We start from the raw sequence: 19,976 nt of genomic DNA on the forward strand, positions 1-19,976 counted from the left end.
CTCTTTGCGGCCACCATGTCATTTTTATCTAATAGTTTTTAAAAATTTACTGTTTCTTGCCACCTTAAAAACTGTTTTTAGTTCTTGTCCTTTTTTTTTTTTTTTTTTTTTTACTGTCTCTACTTATTCATTTTCATGGTCTTCTAATAATTTCCTTGTTTATCTTTGTTTCTTGCATTCCATTCCTTCCTCTTGAGTTCATTTTTCTTCAAACTAAAATACATCCTTTGGTACTTCTTTCAGTAAGAATTTGTGGACTTTCTTAGCCCTAGTACATTTGAAAATTGTCTGTATTTTACTTGAATTCTCTAAGCGTTACCTAAAAATAGGTTTTATTAAACCACTTCACCTACTTCACAGAATTACTGAGAACAAAATAAAACATTTGTTGAAAACACTTTATAAACTCTTAGATATACTGTGTGTGTGCGTGTGTGTGTACAGTATTATTTGTAATATAATTTGATTTATGTCAGGATTACTGTGTTTTGAAGCAATTTTTAAAACCATTCCTTATTTTTTTGAGAGAATAGTTGCTGAAGTGATAGAGAATAACTAAAGAAAGATTATGAACTGTACACGGTCACACCTTTGGGGAAGAGTTGGGATAAGATAAAACTCAGGAGCATAACTGCTAGCTTAGGGTAGTGAGTTCAAACCACCATTTGGTGGAGCTTTGAAGCATGCTGGTATAAAATTCAGATTTCTGGCTTTGTTTTTATATATTAACAAAGGCAATATATGAATAGTGTGGAAATTTCAAATGATATGGAAAGATTAAAAGAAAAGAAACAAATCTTCCAGAAATCCCACAAGGTGGAAACCTTTGACCTATTGGGGCTCAGCCTTATGGTTGTCTTGCTCTGCTTGTGTGGTCACGTGGGTTAATAATCCTTGACACCTTTCAAAAGGGATTATATCACATATGCAGTTTTGCAACTGCTCTTTTTCACCTAGTAATATATCAAGGAACTCTTTCCATATTTGGAATATAGATAAACATCATTGCATAGAATGAATAAATATATGCTGTTGAATGAGTGTATCATAGTTTTATGTAACCAATACCCTATTAATTAGACATTTAAGTCAGTTTTTGACACAAATTTAAGTAGCCTGATTATTTTGAAAATTTTGATATATGTTTCAAATTGCCTTTGAAAATGCCCATGGAATGCCTTTTTCCGCCTCTACTAGTAGAGTCTTGTCTTTTTTTTTTTTTTTTAACTTACCAGTTTGATTGAGATATTTGTCAGAATATCTCTGATTAACTTGTCACTTTGAGCAGTTTTCTTATCTTATTGACCATTTGTAGTTCTTTAAAGAATTGTCTTTTGGACTATTTTTTTCTATTGTAGTGTTCCTCTTCTTTTAAAAAAATCTCTTAAGAGCTCTTCATTTATTGCTCTTATAAATTCTTTGACATAAATGTCTCAGATATTTTCCCCAGTTTGCTTTTTTATCTTTCAACATTTTTCATGCTGTGTTTTTTTTTCCTTTTTTATCCTTATTTAAGAATTTGAAAATTTTTTAATTTGATCAAATATCCTTTCTGTCTTCTAAGCTGTTTCCTTACAGTGAAATAATTAGAAAAGGTTTTTCCTACCTCAAGATTATTAAAATGTTCATCCATATTTTCTTTTAGTATTTTAACAATTCATTTCTTGTCTATCTGAACCTTTAATCCATTTGAAGTATTTTGTGGTATATGGAGTGATATATGACTCCAGTTCTAATTTTTTTTCCACATGTCAATACCTTCCTGTTTCTCATATACTACTCTGGTTTTTAAACTTGAAAAGTGAAAACCAAAATATGACCAGACTGAATTGTGGCAGGAAGCAAGATGTGCCTCACTGTTTTCCAGTGTATTCATGTGTCTTGAGAATGTGTGGGTGGAGATGGAGGTTCTGGGGAGGAAGAAGTAGGTTGGCGAGTGGTAGTTGGCAATTGCACAGCCGGGTTGCCTTCTATGAATGAGTGTGTTGAACAGAGAATTAGAGAGGGGGTGCCAGCAGTTGTTTCACTTCTTTTAGTGAGCCTTGAGTTCTTTCTTGAGGGAAGTGGAAGTGTGGTTGGGATTCCAGCTGATGAATCACCAACTGATGAGAGAGCATAGATCTGTTAGATACAGTCTTGAGTCTCTTCTGTTTTTGAATGTCAGTTCCCTTTTTCCATGACGAAGTCATGAATTCTCTGAATTCTGTGATCCAGTGGTATTTATTTTAAACTTTGTGTTTCTTTTTTTTTCAACATATGTTCTTAGTTCAGAAGGGAATGGTAAACGGGGTCTCTTTTCCTTTCTCCTCTTTAATCCCTAAAACTCCAGAAGTAAAAACTGTTAAGTCTTTTATGTCTCTTGCAGAAATTTCTGTTCACACATTATTTTGACCACTTCTTAACTGCTGGATGTTCAGTTGGTGAAATTGAAGGTCTTTCAGAAGAAATAAACCAAAAGGAAGAAGGTAAGAAATAGAAATATATTTATGGCTTTGAAATATGCTTTTCTTGAAGTAGTAAGACTTCATCAAGATGATTTCTTTAGGATAATCCCCTTTGACAGTAAAAATCAATTTAGAGAAATTGAACAGGATGGAAAAGATGTCAAGGACAGACCCACAACTGGGGAAAACAGCCTTTGTTTGTTCAATGCCCAACACAGGCAAGATGCTATGCGTACATTATCACTAATTCATGGTGTATTAATATCTTCCATATAGAGATGAGGAAACCGAGGCTCCAAGAGGTAAAGTACCCACTTGCCCTGTTTGGTAGAGGCCAGAGTTGGGGTGTGAACTCTGATCTCTCTGCCTTTTAAGTCAGTCTGGGTTTTAGGTAACCTAAAGTCTGTTCTGACCAATCCTTTGAAGATCTTTCCCACTTTTGGACCATATCATTCCTCTTCTTTTTGCTGCTTTTTGTTCTTCATGGACTCTTAAGCAATAGATATCATAGCCATCATTACATTTTCACATGTAGAAACCACAGATTGTAGAATGCATATAAAATAACTTTTGTAATATTTGTTGCTTGGAGTTCTTCCTATTATCAAGGAGTAGCAGGGCCTTCAGTGCCCATAGCAATTGGAAAATATCTCTCCTTCTTCAGGACACTGTGCTTCCATCTGTCGGAAATTTGTTATGGGGTGATTTGTTAGCACAAGACACAAAACTGCCATCTGATAGAAAGTTGTTACAATAAATGTGCAAGTTGTCAATGGCTGAGATGTAGATGGTGCCCCTTATGGTTGTGCAGTGCCCAGTAGCCAGATGAGAGAAATGTAAGAAGGTGTTGATTACTTCTGCAGTTCTCCTTGCAGATCTGTTGTCTTTTGCCAGAGGTTAGCTGTGTATGGCTAGTAAGTGGTGGAGGGCAAGTTGAGGGTGGGATGGACAGATCAAATTTATCCTTGTACTAAATGAAAGTAGTATATCCAACAGGTCATTGTTCATTATACTCTTGCTGTAGACCTCCCTCTGTCTTGTACTTTGATTATTGTGAGAAAAATATTCTTTGCCTCTTAAGAGGGTTATAGAATGTAAGTGGAGAGGCAAGACACACACAAGAAACAGAACAGGAGAGTGTTTGCTGAAACACACAGTTGCATTGTGTGAGGTAAAATATAGAAAGCACTAGGGATAGGAACAGTGACCATGGCCAGAAGTATTCAAGGCAGTTAAGATATGGCTGGATGGAAGGATCACGAGGTCTTGAGGTCCTGTCATTTTCATATGTGTTAAGTAGAATAGCTATGTATCCAACAACCCTAAGATTGACCCAAGGTAGAACCCAGGTAGAGCAGCCTTCCCATGTAATGACATTCATTAACGTCCTCCATGGCAAATTCTGGATTTTCTAGAAATCCCCCACCCCAGATGATTTTGAGTTAAAGTGCACCTGTCAGAAGCCTCCCCTCATTGTGTGGATCTTTTCCTTGATCTGAAGTTCCTTGGGATTTGACAGAAATAGTTGATGTAACTCCATCAGGCCACGTTTACATATTGCCTTGGGATTTTCTTCTCATCCTGTCTTACTTCCTTTGGTCCCCTGTAGTGCCTTGTATAGTCTGTGGATGGAAGATGTTCAGTAAGCACTTAGCATGTGAATGTCTTCAGACTGAAGCCTAAAGTCATGGTGGTCCGAAAGCCCTGTGGGATCCCAGGTTGTAAACCCACCTTGGCTCTGGGCAGGAGCAGAGTGGAGGCCTTGGCTGTCACTCAAATGCAGAGCTAAGGGCTCTTATCTGGGGGGGATGTGCTGTGTGAAAGCGAGTGTTCTTGAAGGTGGCATCCCATGATTCTGATCTGTGTCTGATTTCTGAATAGATTGAAATGAGAAATACATGAAACTCATTACCGAGGACAGACCTTTAATTTATGCATTTGTTATCCAGACTAAGCATTGAATTTAACCAGTGAGATAGAAACAAGGCAGAAGTGCTAGGTTGGGCAAGTAAAAGCTGTTTCATAGTCTGAGCATTTAAAAACTCAAGAGATGGCTCTCCTACTTGTGTCCAGAGGACTTGCCTTCCAGGTGAAGTATCTCCACCTTTATTATATCCCACATCAGCAGTTCACCTTGAATGATTGTAGCTACAGAGTTTTTCTTACTCCAGATTTGCTAGAATCTGGATCACCCAGCTGAGAAGGACCTTTAGTTTATTTGGAAATGTTCCTGTTAACACCCTCTTGCATTAAATTTGTTACTTAATTTCCATAGAGGTAAACAGGAGATACTTTTAATTATAGATTTTTTGTCCCACCATTGTCCACCCTCTTTCTGTCCCTCTGTGCATCCAGGACAAAAATCTTGTTTCATGGTAAACAGTTATTTACGTAGAACAATAAATATTAATTTTCCCAAGATAATCAGGGATTTTTTTTAAACCTTGGTGCTGATGTAAAAAGCTAAAATGCATTCTTGGTTGTTGCTATCGATCTATTTATAGTCAAATAAAATTAAATAGATACAGTTCAGGATTTTCGGTTTTGCTTTGGAGCTTTCGTTCCCCTGGTCTGTTTCCTCTTGAGAAGATAATCAGTTATCATTTGTAAATGTGTTTTGGGTGGTGAAATACTAACCAGATCTTGGATGAATCTTCTAGAACCTGAGGCTCGTGCACTCTGAACTGCCGTGGATGGCCCTGGCTCTCTTGGCTGCCCTTTGGAGTAGGATGTCACTGAGATCCCTCAAATGGAGCCTCCTGCTGCTGTCCCTCCTGAGCTTCCTCGTGATGTGGTACCTCAGTCTACCCCACTACAACGTGATAGAACGTGTGAACTGGATGTACTTCTATGAGTACGAGCCAATTTACAGACAAGACTTTCGCTTCACGCTTCGAGAGCATTCAAACTGCTCTCATCAGAACCCGTTCCTCGTCATTCTGGTAACGTCACACCCCTCGGATGTGAAAGCCAGGCAGGCCATTAGAGTTACTTGGGGTGAGAAAAAGTCTTGGTGGGGATATGAGGTTCTTACGTTTTTTTTATTAGGCCAGCAAGCTAAAAGGGAAGACAAAATGTTAGCGCTGTCCTTAGAGGATGAACACCTCCTTTATGGCGACATAATACGTCAGGATTTTTTAGACACGTATAACAACCTGACCTTGAAAACGATTATGGCATTCAGGTGGGTAACTGAGTTTTGCCCCAATGCCAAGTATATCATGAAGACAGACACTGATGTTTTCATCAATACCGGCAATCTAGTGAAGTACCTTTTGAATTTAAACTATTCAGAGAAGTTTTTCACGGGTTATCCTCTAATCGATAATTATTCATATAGAGGATTTTACCAAAAAACCCATATTTCATACCAGGAATATCCTTTCAAGGTGTTTCCTCCCTACTGCAGCGGGCTGGGTTATATAATGTCCAGAGATTTAGTGCCAAGGATCTACGAAATGATGGGTCATGTGAAACCCATCAAGTTTGAAGATGTGTATGTTGGGATCTGCTTGAATTTATTGAAAGTGGACATTCATATTCCAGAAGACACAAATCTTTTCTTTTTATATAGAATCCATTTGGATGTCTGTCAACTTAGACGTGTGATTGCAGCCCATGGCTTTTCTTCCAAGGAAATTATCACGTTTTGGCAAGTCATGCTAAGGAACACCACATGCCATTATTAATTTCACATTCTACCTAAAGCCTAGAGAAGGGCGGGAAACTTTGTGAAAAGTGTTAATGGAAAATTCATAGAAAGGTGAGAGTGCTGGCTTACACTGACCTGAAACTCATGAAGAACCCATAAACTAGAGATGGAGGGTTATACTTATTTGTGATTTAATTTGGCAAAAATCAGGTCAGGCCCTTTTAAGGTAATATTTGGAGAAAGTAAACAAATTGGAGGCTTTTACTAATAAAAAATAAATAGGCCCAAGATTTTTGGACGTGTCATTCTTTCTATAGACTAGAACTTCTGAAACAGGGTCCACTGAATTATAAGCTCATTAATTCAACAGTTGAGCAATAAGAAGTTCTGTTTATTGGACAGTCTAGTCAGTTAAGGGTTTTGTGTATATCTCACATGGATTACTGGTTTTTAAAAAATATAGTTCTGTGTAATAAACTTAACTAGAGATATTGCTGAACAAATTTTCATCTGTTTTTGGTCATTCAGAAGCTACTTTGAGATGTTTCAGTATTTCCAGTTATTATTATTTAATTTTACTTAAAACTTTCTGAGTATTTGGATGTTATGGTTGTTTCAATACTGTATAAACAGAGTAGTGTGACTCATCCTTTAAATTTAAACTTTTTTCCAGGTACTTCCCTGAATGGTTTATTATTAGCAGCCCCATCAGTGTAAGCTTTTTGGTCATTATTGTATATCAGTAATGTCTTGGACTTGGATTAATATTTTACTGTGGTACTATAGAGAAGAATTCAAGCAAGAAGATTCAAATTATTGTCTTGTTTTTAAAAATATAATTCCCAGTGTTTCTAGATGTCGCTTCATCTGTGTCATTTTTCCACCTGGAAATTAGGAATAATATAGAACGCCAAGCAGTTTTACCTTTTGGAAAGGACTCTGAAGGCAAAAAAGAAAGGAGAGAACCTATTGATCAGAAATATTTTAGAAAGAGTGTGATAGTCCAGTATTGGGAGCTAGAAAGAGAAGACTGAAGATTTGAGTCACATTATTCATCTGTGCCGTGTGTTTTCTCCTGAACGATAAGTTTGTGAATAAAAGATGAAAAAAAGAAAAAACACTGCTACTGTTGTTACTAGTTTCACATCATGTCAAGAGCCCTAACATGTGGTCTCAAGTCATATTTGTTTTAATTCTCACGTAGAAACACGTTTCTTCATAGAAGCGGTGGTGTATCTTTTGTTCAACAAGTTTTCCAAGTGAGCAGTGCTCTTGCTAAATTAGGCACTAATTTAATTTGGTGCGTGTGGCCCAATGGCCAGAGACTTTAGTCCTGGGATGTTTCCTGATGCTGGTTGCTGGGCTGCTCGGCACCTGGCAATGGTAAGGAGCAACCGCGGGCTAAGGCTGTCTTGGGGGAAGCATTCTGGGCTGGGAAAGCTGTCTGCTCTTGGGCACCATTCTTGGGAAAACTGTGCAGAAGTTATTTTCTGCAACTCGTATGTCAAAGGGGGGCACTCTTTGCCCCTGTGTTACTGGAATTGTGCCATTTCCTCTTATGTCTCATGTGGGACAGTGATTGTTTTTTTCTGGATTACATGATGGCCAAAGACCATAACTCATTTCAAGGGAGATATTAAGTTGAAAGTATGTAGCCAACTCTTGGACAACTTGGATGTTTATAATTTTCCTATAAGAAAAGCCTAATTTCAGTTAAAACTATTGCACTGTGTAATTCTCTAGAACAAAGCTATTTCCATTTCCCAAGGCTCAGACTTTATCCAATTACAAAAAAAATCAATTACGTGAAATACTCTGTGGAATTAATATATACCCTTGCCAACCCTCATCCATGTGGGAGTCACTTTCTTTAAGACAGAAGGTGGTGAATTTTGTAGAATGTTGTGATGTGATTAGACATGATAGGTTTTGTAGAAACATATTAGTTTTGGGAAGCTAAATCGGAATTTTTAGAGCTTTTAAAATAAATAATTTCCCTTCACTTAAAGATAAGACACAAACATGCAAACAGAAGTAAAATGTGAGTAGTTGCCAAATTTTAGAAGAATGTTTCTTCCCAATTAGAGACTGGTGCCTGAAAGGTCCTTAAAAAAGTCAAATGATTATGAAAAACATAAGTTGGGTCATTATATTTTATGTTTTTAACTGCATGTTTCTTAATAGTCTGAGCTTTCAGGTAATAAACATTAGTCAACTGGTTATTAAAATCGTGGCCACCAGTGTTTAATCAAATAAACAAAAAGCATTTTTTCTTTTAACTCATAACAAAATTTAATACTGCAGTCTACCACAGCCCTGCCCTCACCAAGGTTTTACACACCATCTCCCTCATCTACTTTCCCCATAAACATTGGGTTGTGATCCCTGGCATATTAGTTAGCTTTTGCAAGGTTATGCTGCATAACAACCCCCAAATCTTAGCGATTTCTGACGTCTATGTTTTCTTTTCATGTGTCACATACCAGTGGCTGTGACCCTGTTCCATGTGCTCTCATCTGTAGGGCTCAAGCTGAAGGTGCTGTCCCTGTCGGGAACGTGCTGTTCTTGTGGAGGGAAGGAGAAAAGAGCAAATCACCTGCTAAGGGCCAGTGTCAGTGGGGTGGGGAAGCATATTTCTCTTACAGGAAGTACAGTGGTGGCAGGCAAGGATGAACAGTCCTTGGAGAATGGGGAACAAATTGTAGGTACAGTAATATAATCTGCTGTACCTATTGTGTGAGAAGGAAGATGGGGCTCGGGATCTCCCATTCTGAGGCTGGTTGGAGTGGATCAGAGTTTTTTCTGGATCACTTGGAATTGTGCTTTGGGCCCTTCCCTGAGAGGGCTGTCTTCTCACCCTTGACAGTCCTTCCCTGGCTCTACCCTAAATGTCTTGGCATTATTGTGTTCCCATCTCAGAGGCAGAGCAGCCACAGCTGAGCTATTTATAACAATGGATTTCTGAGCATGAGGTTGGGATAACCTTCCCTCTTGGGGTCTGGTGGGCCGTTGTAGGATGTTGGGAAAGAGAGAGGGATAGGAATGGGGGCAGCCTTGAGGGGGGAAAGCATGACAGTGGGCAATGTGACAAGCCCATCCTGCCATCTTTGGAGCTCTTAATCCACTGAGAATTATGCTCCTTTATATTAAACCAGCTTCTCTGGATTTTGTTTGAGCCAAAGACCGAGTCTCCTTGGAACCCCCTTTTACCAGTTTGTATATATTATGTCCCCCAGAAAAAGCCATGTTCTTTGATGCAGTCTTGTGGGGGCAGACATATTAGTGGGGATTAAGTTCAAACGTTTGAATTAGGGTGTTTCCTTGGAAATGCACCCCACCCAACTGTGGGTGATGACTCTGATGGGATAATTTCCATGGAGGAATTAAATAACTGGAGCCATATAAATGAGCTGACAAACAGAAGGAGCTCAGTGCAGCTGAGAGTGACATTCTGAACAGGAGCTACAGCCAAGAGGGACACTTTGAAGAAAGCACAGGAGCTGCAGATGAGAAACATTTTCTTGCTTCAGAGAAGCTAAGAGAGGAAACACCCCAAGAGCAACTAAGAGTGACATTTTTGAGGAACTGCAACCTAGAGAGGAACGTCCTGGGAGAAAGCCATTTTGAAACCAGAACTTTGGAGCGGACGTCAGCCACATGCTTTCCCAGCTAACAGGTTTTCCAGACACCATTGGCCATCCTCCAGTGAAGGTATCCTTTGTTGATAGACACTTTATGGCCTTAAGACTGTAATTATGTAACTAAATAAACCCCCTTTTATAAAAGCAAATCCATTTCTGGTGTTTTGCATGCCGGTAGCATTAGCAAACTAGAACACCCCTTCACAGTCTCCATCAGCTTCCTCATCATTCCATGTGTGGTTAATATGGGACCTAACCTCCAAGGAGCCCATCAAAATAGATGCCGTGTGCTGATGGGTATGGATGGGAGACTGAAGCAAGCGTGGGCAACAGGCCCTGAGAGCCAGGGGACGGTGAGGGTGGTGAGGCAGTGCCTCGGCAGTCAGGATCTGTGCCCGAGGGAAGGAACTTCCCTAGAGCCCCTAAGAACATAGAAGAGCCCCACGAGGCTGGATATGAGGATCCTGTATTTAGGGTGAGTGACAGAGGGAGATGCAACACCCACACTTGGATAGTTTTTGAATACTGAGCACCTCAACACAGAGGTAGTGAATTATAACAGAGATGGAGAGGCCTTAGAAATTATCTCTCTCATGGTTTCCAGGTTGCTGTGTGACAGAGAAGGAGTTAAAGGGGATTGTGCACAATTTTTAATATTCCAGATGAGTGGAATTCATACATTTACCTATGGTAAGGTTGCCCAAGCTAAAGAAAGTGCTTCTATTGACTGGAATTTAATTAACTCAGGCAGTAGCTCTGGGCAGCTGATGCTAAACAGAAGCTTTGATTGGGAGGTTATTGTTTTATTCTGATTAATAAAATGGGGACACTATAATTTAGTAATTAGTAATTATAGTAATTAGTAAGTTTAGAGGAGTGGACAAAGGTTCATTGAGGGGGGAGAAAAGGACCGTAGAAGGGATCTTTGCTAAGCAAAGGGTTGGGAACTCCTGTTCTTTGATACATGGACACTGAGGTCCAGGGGAGCCATGAACTTGCTCAAGGTCATTGTCAAGCCAGGACTGGAACCTCCCAGGCCGAGTCCCATGTCTTCTTTCCCTGCTGCCTCTGGATTAGGTTGGAGAGCCTCAGGAGGCCCCCCCTTCCTCAGTGGAACTGCAGAGATTTCCAGGAGGGACCACCCTGGCTGAGTGGTGAGAGGAACTTCTAGATGCCAGGCTGCAGTCTCCAAAGATCTGAGGAAAACTGTGGTCATCAGACACTGTGGGGACAGACCACAGTGAAGGCGCCCATGGGCAGCAGGGAATGGAGCACAGGGCAGTGACTGTGTATGGGCCGGTGCTGCCCCAGCAGGAGGCTCCCTGTACGATAGGTTCCTGTGGCTAGGCCCCAGCAGGAGGACGTTTGGGTCTCTGTTGACATCCTACAAAGCTGCTGCACATGCATTTCAAAATAAAATGTCTCCTCAGTAATGCTTGCTTATAGAAATACCTTGGGCTTTGCAGGAGACAAGGATGTATAGTCTGGGTTTCTCAAAGGGGACAAGACCCAGAATCAGTGAGAGAGCTCCAAATAGGAGCTGGGGTTTTGTGCCACAGGCTTCCACTTGTTTCCTACAATTTCTGTGAAAAGGTATCAACTACTGAGAGAAAAGAACCCAGTAAAGTGACATTATCTCAGCCCTCAAACTACCTGCAATGAGGCATATATTTGTCATTTCAGACCCCGGGGCCAGAAAAACAGAAACAGGCTCTCATGTTCTTAGCCAGCTTTAGAGCACCTAAGCCCCACTGCCTGGGTTTGAATCAAGGCTTCTCTGATTAATACCACTGTCACCTATGGAAAGTCACCTTATCTTTTTGTCTCTCAGTTTCTTTATCTAAAAAAAAAAGGAAAATAACCTACCTCATTGGGTTGTTGGCACATAGTAAATGCTAAATAATTATTAGTTATTATTTTCATATTGTTGTAAAACTGGATTTGGACTTCTAAAATACTAATTCAGAATATCTCACAGAGCACCTAAACTTTGTGCTAGTTAGAGAAGTCATTTTAAGGCATGTTCTGGTTTGCTAATGCTGCCATTTTGTAAAACACCAGAAATGGATTAGCTTTTATAAAGGGGGTTTATTTGGTTACAAAATTACAATCTTAAGGCCATAAAGTGTCCAAGGTAAGGCATCAACAAAGGGTACCTTCACAGAAGGACAGCCATTGGCGTCCAGAAAACCTCTGTTAGCTGGGAGGACACATGGCTGGAGTCTGCTTGCTCCCAGGTCACATTTCAAAATGGCGTTCTCCAAAATGTCAGCATCAACTCCAATGACCAACTTAAAAATGTCTCTCTAAGTGGCAGCAAGCTCTGAGCTCCTTCTGTCTGAGCTTTTAAAGGGCTCTGGTAAACTAAGCAAGACCCAGGCTGAATGGGTGGGGCCACACTTCCACAGAAATAATCTAATCAAAGTATTACCCACAGTTGGGTGGGTCACATCTGCATGGCAACAACTTAATCCAAAGATTCCAACCAAATCAACACTAATACGTCTGCCCCTACAAGATTGCATCAAAGAACGTGGTGTTTTGGGGGATATAATACATAAACCGGCACAAGGCATTTTATTGTTGCCCCTCAGCAGCAGGCTGAGGTTCTTGGCCACTTTCCTGCCCCCCCCCCCCTCACCCCCATAGCTAGGACTTTTGCCCACCAGCCTCCCCTGCAGGCCTGTCCCAACCCAACTTAATAAGGGTGCAACCATCCCAGGGTTCTGGGCTTCATCTCTGTCTCCATCTCCATTCACAGCTGTTCTTCCCCCTCTGTCACTTCCCCTACTTTCATTGCTCAGGACATCTTTGGACCTCTGTGGAACAGCCTCTGCCAACCTGGAGCTGGTGGAGCTGGATTCAGGCTGAGTGTAGAGGTTTCTTCTCTCTGGTATCTGCAAGGTGGTGACTGGCCTGTCCCCTTCCTGGGTGAGGTTGCGGGGCCCACGGAAAGGACTGCTGAGGTCCAGTTAGAAGACGTGACTTTCAGTCTCCAGCCCCCCAGGACCCCGGCTGGCTGGCTGCTAGTCCCAGGGTGCAAAATCCCTCCTTTCATGACCAAAGAAAGCTCCTGACTCCATTCTACTTTATTCCCTTCCCCAAGGTGCAGAGAAGCTTCCATTCAGCTGGGAACTGCCCAGGTAAGGAAGGACCGTCTGTGTTCGTGGGAGCTGGCCCCAGGCTTCAGACCCAGCAGTCATATCTCCTGGGATGGGGAAGTTTTCAAGTAAAATGGCAAACAGTGTGTGCCCTGGGGAAGGATGTGGCCACCATGTACATGACACAGCCAGAACATGGGAAAAAGAAGGGAACGACAGCAGATTAACACAACCAACCTTAATGTGAGAGGGCCTTCCTACAGTGCAAGTAGGGGTGCAAATTGTTGATGTTTCTGGAGGGCGATTTGGCAGTTTTCCTTTCCAATATTCACCCTCTTTGCCTAAAAAAATTCTGCTAGTAGGAATCTTTCCCAAGGAATTGATTAGAGAAGTTCATTGCAGTGTTTTTAAAAATGAAATTGAAAAATCTTTCAATGTTCAACTTTAAGAGAACATTAAATCTCAGTGTTGTCATGTTTGACTGAATATATTAAAGTCATTAAGAATGATGTTTGTGAAAAGATTTCTTTGTTATTGTTATGAGCCTACCTAAACTTATATCAAATTAAAAGTTTGAGGGGTATGTGTGTGTGTGTGCGCATAATGTGATCTGAACTGTGTGTGCCCAGATACCTCCAAATCCTCAAGTTTTCCTTTTCCTTCAATACTCAAAAAGAATATTTTGCATCCCCATGTAATACACCGTAGGAAGTCCATGTGCCACCCCTCAAGGCTCTGTAGATTCCAGGACAGAGAAGTGAATTCTGATTCTCTCGAGTCGGTCCATACCACAGCTGGCTTCTCTGCCTGCCCTTTGGCAGCTGAGGCCCTCGGGACCTGTGGCTGGGTCACCTCTTCCCTCCCCCCCACCCCCGGAGGATTCCATCCCACTTTTTTGTATTTCCTTCCAAATCTCACTAACAAGGTTGCTGTGAACTTTAAAATTTTACTTAAATTTTTAAAGTAGTGAAGGATAATTTCTATCCAGAGAGGTTGAGATCTTCAGATTTAATATACAACATCACTACCCCTAGAAACTTGCCAGCCATTTCTTGTAGCTCGTCTCCAGAGATGGCTCCTAAGAAAGATATTCACGTCCTTCTCTTTGTAATTTCCTCTCACCGCGACTCTGAGCAGGACCCTGTAACCAATGGAATGTGACAGAAGAGACACTGCATGACTTCCCAGGCTAGGTCAAAAGAAAAATGCCCTCTTCTGTAAGGCCAGCTACAACCGCACTGGGAGGAAGGCAAGCGAGCGTCGTGGAGAGGCTGTGTGGGGAGAGAGAGTTTGGCCACCCTACCCTCCTGGCCCCATGCTCCTGTCAAGCCTGTGTAGACACCAGATGTGAGAAACCACCTTAAAGCCAAGTTGAGCCTTCAGACAACACCAGCCCCAGCTGCACAACCCCGATGAGAACCTCACAACTGATCCAGTCAACCCACAGAACCATAAGAAATAATAAATTTTTGTTTTGAGCCACTAAGGTTTGGGGCAGTTGGCTGTCCATTGATAATTCAAGCACTCCTCAGCACAGGCAATCTCCTGTTTTCCGTGGCCCTCCATAGGCCCAGGCCAAGCCTTCTCTCCTCACCTCCGATCCTTTCTCCCAATTTACAGGCCCTCAGCCCTGCTTTAGGTTAACAATGAATAATTTCCAAAATGTCTTTTAATTCAGCCCTCTTTATGTTTCACTCTTGCCTTGCAGGCCATGTGGTAAGCAGCGATGGAGGTAAGTTATTACTTAGATTTCCCCTTCAAAGAAGGCAGTTAAAGGCATTTTCCCAGATAAAAAGAAATCAATTTCCCCAAGGATAAATTAAGCCATTCTCTTAAAAGGTTGCAGCAGCTGCAGTGATGGTTTTAAATGCCACTCTCCCCTCTTCTTGCTCCATATGTCAAAACTGTACCTAAACGAAGCAGGATGAAAATATGCCAAAATGTTAACAGAAATTTCCTCTTGATGACTTTTCCTACTTTTAAAATATCTTTTATTACTTCATTCTCAACAATGAGTATAAATTACTTTTATAATGTGTTTTTAAAACTGTATTAACTAATTTAGGTAAAGCAAAAAAGCAGGGTCAGTTAGATGGATTATATGTAATGTGAATTTATCTCAATAAAACTGCTTAAACAAAACAGGATCAGAATATGGCATTGAGGAAAGGCTGGTGGGAGGTGGAGTCAAATGCTGTGTTTGCTGTGTTCTCTGCCCACACTCCCCACTTTCCTGCATGCAGACAGAGGCTGCTTCCCACCACACAGGCCAAGACGCTAAACATTCTTTCTCAGCTTTTCTTGCTGCTAAGGCTACAGTGTGTGAAACAGTCACATACACTGGGACCTCAGGGGAGTGTCTGCTGGAAGGCTTCTGGGGTTGTTCCTTCCCAACAAGAAAAGACAAAGGAGAAAGGTTCCTTTTCTTTGACCAGATGCTGTGGCATCTGCAATGGCAGGATCTGCAGCAATCATATTGATGACATGAGGACAGCAGCCTAAAGACCAGGGCAGAGGGCTGAGGTGGTGAGAAGAAAGATGAAAAGATTCTGGTCTTTGACGAAGGCATCGAGCCACAGAAGCAACCTGGGGAACACATCCTACTAGAACTTCTAGACTCTTCATATGTGGAATAACTGCTGGTGGTGAGTCCAATGGTCTATTATTCACAGCTTAGGGCATCCTAACAATAGGCATGTAAGGAACAGTTTCCCTCTCCAGGGGGTGGGGGTAGGAGCTGCACCAACCAAGATGGGCAGATATGAAGATATAAGTCAAACCAAATCTCTGCTGAGGCAGAGAGAAAGCAGCTGGTCCAAAAGTGCTGGTTTGGATGTATTATGTCCCCCAAAACGCCCTGTACTTTGATGCAATCTTGTGGGGGCAGACATATTAGTGTTGATTAGATTGGAATCCTTTGAGTGTTTCCATGGAGATGTGACTCAGTCAACTGTGAGTGAAACATTTGATTGGATAATTCCCATGGAGGTGTTACCCCGCCCATTCAGGGTGGGTGTTAATTGGATCACTGGAGTCATATAAAAGAGTTAACAAACAGAAGGACCTCAGAGCAACTGAGAGTGGCATTTTGAAGAGCAGCTGCAACTGAGAGACACGTTTTGAAGACGGCCATTGGAAGCTTACACTGACATTTTGGAGAACGCCATTTTGAAATGCAACCTGGGAGCAAGCAGATGCCAGCCACATGCCTTCCCAGCTAACAGAGGTTTTTGGACACCATCAGCCATCCTTTAGTGAAGGTGTCCTGTTGTTGATGCCTTACCTTGGACACTTAATAGCCTTAAGACTGTAACTTTATAACCAAATAAACCCCCTTTATAAAAGCCAATCAATTTCTGGTGTTTTGCATTCTGGTAGCACTAGGAAACTGGAACAATGGCCTAAAAGCTCTGAGGTTCTGGGATCAATCTTGCTGGAGAATGGGGCCCCAGCCTGAATGAGCAGCCCACACTGACACGTTGGAACAGAGAGGATATAGGAAATGCCTCCTCTGCAAGTGTTTGCCTTCTGTTTATTGCAATCAAGTTCTTCAGTTCCTTCCCCTGGGAGCAAAGAGGGAGGAGCATGAGATGGTGGGTGCAGCCCTGAAAAGTCTGCACAGCTCACCAATGAGGCTGTGACCCTACAGAACCAGGTCTGCACGTTTGGAACCAGAAGAGAAGCCAAGATCACATTTGCTTGCCTTGACTATTTTTACTCACTAAATGTCATCAGGAAAGGTTTATTTTATGAATGCGGCACAAAGTAGCTTCAAAGACTGATGGTTAAAATGTTCATTGCCCTCTTCATAAATGAGAACCTGGATAATCTCTGGCTTTTGGCAAATTGATGGTGAAATGATTGGCTCTCTGGACACAGGTCTTGAGGTTCTACCCTCCCTTGAGGCTGCTGTACTTATTTTATTTAAAATGAAGTTTCTCAAGGTTTCAGGATCAGAACAATTGAAAAGCTGTGATCAGTGGTTAATTTGGTGTTCAGAGGTCAAGGGATAATCAACTCTGTCTCATAGCTCAATGAAGAGTAGGGCAATGAGAGTAACTTACCCTCACTTCAGGTATCGAACCTCTTTTTATGTGTTGAACCCCTTTTAAAAATTTGCAGTTTCTCTCTCACCTTTGGTGAACTTAATATGGAAATGAAGTAAGTTTTTAAAAAGCATTTAATATGTAGAAATTAAATTTATTCCTCAGCTTTAAATTTTTTGGCAATAATTATTATTTTATGAAAATCTTTGTAACACAGTTCTCCTTGGTGAGCTTGGTTAGACTGTACAGCTGAGCCTAATTCACAACAGAGGCAACTTCTTGGCTGGTATGTGCTGCTGTGGGGTTGGGGTAAACAAATAATTATTGTCCAGCCCTGATCCATTGCAGAAGTTCTAGGCAATATCAAACAAACTGTCACTAAGGTGTCGAGGGTCTGAAGTGCCATCTTGGTGGTGGCTGATGGCTGGGGGCTGCACAGGTACATGTCAAGTATCAGGTTGCACTCAGCACAAGGGACTCCTGCTTTCTCTCTCCCTGACCCAGAGGCCTGGGACACGTGTCCTCTGGTGCAGATGTTAATTCTCCTTCCTCTGGGCTCCTTTCTGGCTGGTTCTACTTGTTTTACGATAGGCTTTCTTGATAATGAAGCAGTAAGATCTGCGACTGGGGCGTGGGCTCAGGAAAGAAGGAGGAGGTATGAGCTGCTGCCTGTTTTGGTTCCAGGCTCCAGTTTCCAAGCCTCAGGGTGACCAGTTCACTGGAACTCTGCCTTGGAGCCAAAGCTGGAGGGCACTAGAGTGTTCCATTGCCAGAAATTGCCTCTTGTCTGAGGACCGCAGGAAGGTCTAGTGTGGGATTTCGTGTTCCTGGGGGTCCTGGCTAAACAACAGTCTTCATATCGATCTCTTCCAGAGACAGATGGCAACCCTGGATACCACCAAACTCTAAGACAGCCATATAACCTCAGCTAGTGTCACATCAAAGCTCACGGATGGACACCAAGTCACCCCTGACAAGTGAACCACACTTGGACTTCCCCAGAGTCCCAAGGCTGCACAGAGGCCAGAGATGGGTCCCTCCAGGGATGCAGGGAAGAAACCAGACCCACACTGGGGCCCCACTAGAGCTGCGTGTTGAAACCAAGACCACATTTTGGGCTTCCCCCAGAGTGATACAGAGACCGAGCAGAAGTGCCTTGGAAAGTTGAGAAGACTCAGCCAGGACGCTGCTTGGGAATCAGGGTGACCACAGAGTAGGAGCTGAGCCGCACCTGCCACAAAATGTGACCACATAGGCTGCTCGAACCCCATTGGATCCCTCAGCACAATAGCAGCACTGTTCCGGAATCAGCCCAGGGCCATTCTAGAATTCTACAATGCAATACAGAGCCACACCTGAGACCTCTCCAGGGACACTAGGTGGGATCAGGACTCCTACACTCTTTGTGATCACAGATACAGGATAAATGTGGAAACAAACCCGGGGCCTCCCCTTGGATCCAAGCTTCAATAGAGAATCATAACTGAGGCCTGACTAGGGTTTCTGGAAGAGAGCCAGCATCTTTCCCAGGCCTTCACCAGACCTCCAGGATCCTGAACAGGCGAATCATGGTGCCAGATAAGCCCAGGGCCTCTTCCAAGGGCTGCTGGTCCCTGCATAGTGTTTGCGGAGGTAAACTGGACCTGGCTTCTTTGCGCTGGACTGGAGCCAGATTAGATCAAGGGCAGGCATCCAATGTAAGGGGATCAGTCCCTAGACTGGGCCAAGTTCCCCAAACTACCCAAGCAAGGCTGATAGTCATTTGGTAGGCTGGGAGTTTGCACCGGGGAATATGGGAAGAGGGAGGTAGTGGGCAGTATCATCAGAAGCTGTAATGAGACCACTAAGAGTGATCAACATGACTGGCAAGAAAAGCCAGGTGAGCAGAAGACTTGCAAAGCCAGAACCATGGGTGAGAAGGCTTGAGGCAGAGAAAACATACACAGCGCAAAGAGGATGGAGTAGAGCAGAAATATGGGGAGTAGCGAGTCGCTCCAAGGGTGGGATGTAGAGTGGAGATTCACAGACTCTGGCTGCAAGGGCAGCCTTAAGTTTGAAAGCAAGTAGAGTGGGTAATTATTGTTTTGATTGTGGAATAATCCCTTTTTCTAAGAACAGCTCCTTCTGGGAACTGTCTTGTCCACAGCCTCCATCTACACGATTAGTACAAGTCCCTATTAGTACAATGTTGCCCACATCACACGGGCACCTCCCTCCGAGATCCCAGAACCTGAATACAGTCCACGGGGCCAGCTGACATGATCTGTGCCATCCCAGTCCCTCACAAAGAATTTATAATGAGGCTAAGAAATTCAGGCTAAGTCTAGTATTTTCTTAAATTAAGGAGATAAAAGTCTGGGAATTTTGATATTAGACATTTTTTCATCTGCAATGTTTTTTAGATAGTTTATCTGCAGCAGAGAGAGAGAGAAAAAATGAAAATGTGTAATGAGCAGGTACTTCTGATAGTTTTTTAAATAAACTTTAATAAAATGTATATAGTTTAAGCATCAGTTTGATAAGGTTTGACCAATATTTACCACCATATAACCCAAATGAAGTTTCCAGAAAATTTCCTCCTATTCTTTTGCAGTCAGTAACCCCACCCCCTTCCTCTGCCCCAGGCAATGACTGATCTGGTTTCTATTTCTATAGCTAAGTTTTACCTGTATAAATGGAATTGTACAACATGGCATCTTTTGTGTTTCGCTCATTTAGCTCAGCATAATGTTTTTGAGAGTCATCAGGTTGATGTATGTATCAGTAGTTTGCTCCTTTTGATTGTCGAGTAATAGTCCCTGGTATGTATAAACCACATTTTGTTTATGCTTTCACCAGTAGATGAAATTTGAGTTGTTTATAGTTTTGGGCTATTATGAATAAAAAAGTAATAACATTTATACACAAGTCTTTTGTAAATGTATGTTTTCATTTCTCTCAGGTAATTAGGTGTGGAATTGTTGGATCAGATAGTAAGTTTATGTTTGTTGTGTTTTATAATAGCTTTATTGGGATATAATTCACACACTATACAACTCACCCATTTAAAGACTACAGTTCAATAGATTTTAGTATATTCACAGATAATGTGC

General features: G+C 42.0%; 1 protein-coding gene across 5 annotated transcripts in view; it reads left to right on the forward strand.

The window, feature by feature from the left end:
* Positions 1-7,207, forward strand: part of B3GALNT1 (beta-1,3-N-acetylgalactosaminyltransferase 1 (globoside blood group)) — a 32,857-nt gene extending 25,650 nt beyond the window's left edge. For all 5 annotated transcript variants that reach the window (XM_037841542.1, XM_037841529.1, XM_037841550.1 and 2 more), the window contains 2 exons: positions 2,366-2,465; positions 5,105-7,207. In XM_037841542.1, the coding sequence (XP_037697470.1) occupies positions 5,138-6,133 (996 nt within the window). In that variant the 5' untranslated portion in view covers positions 2,366-2,465; positions 5,105-5,137 and the 3' untranslated portion in view covers positions 6,134-7,207. The remainder of the gene's footprint in view (positions 1-2,365; positions 2,466-5,104) is intronic.
* The last annotated feature ends 12,769 nt before the right edge of the window (positions 7,208-19,976 follow it).

The sequence above is a fragment of the Choloepus didactylus genome, chromosome 1, assembly GCF_015220235.1.
Source record: "Choloepus didactylus isolate mChoDid1 chromosome 1, mChoDid1.pri, whole genome shotgun sequence".
NCBI classification, from domain to species: Eukaryota; Metazoa; Chordata; class Mammalia; order Pilosa; family Megalonychidae; genus Choloepus; species Choloepus didactylus.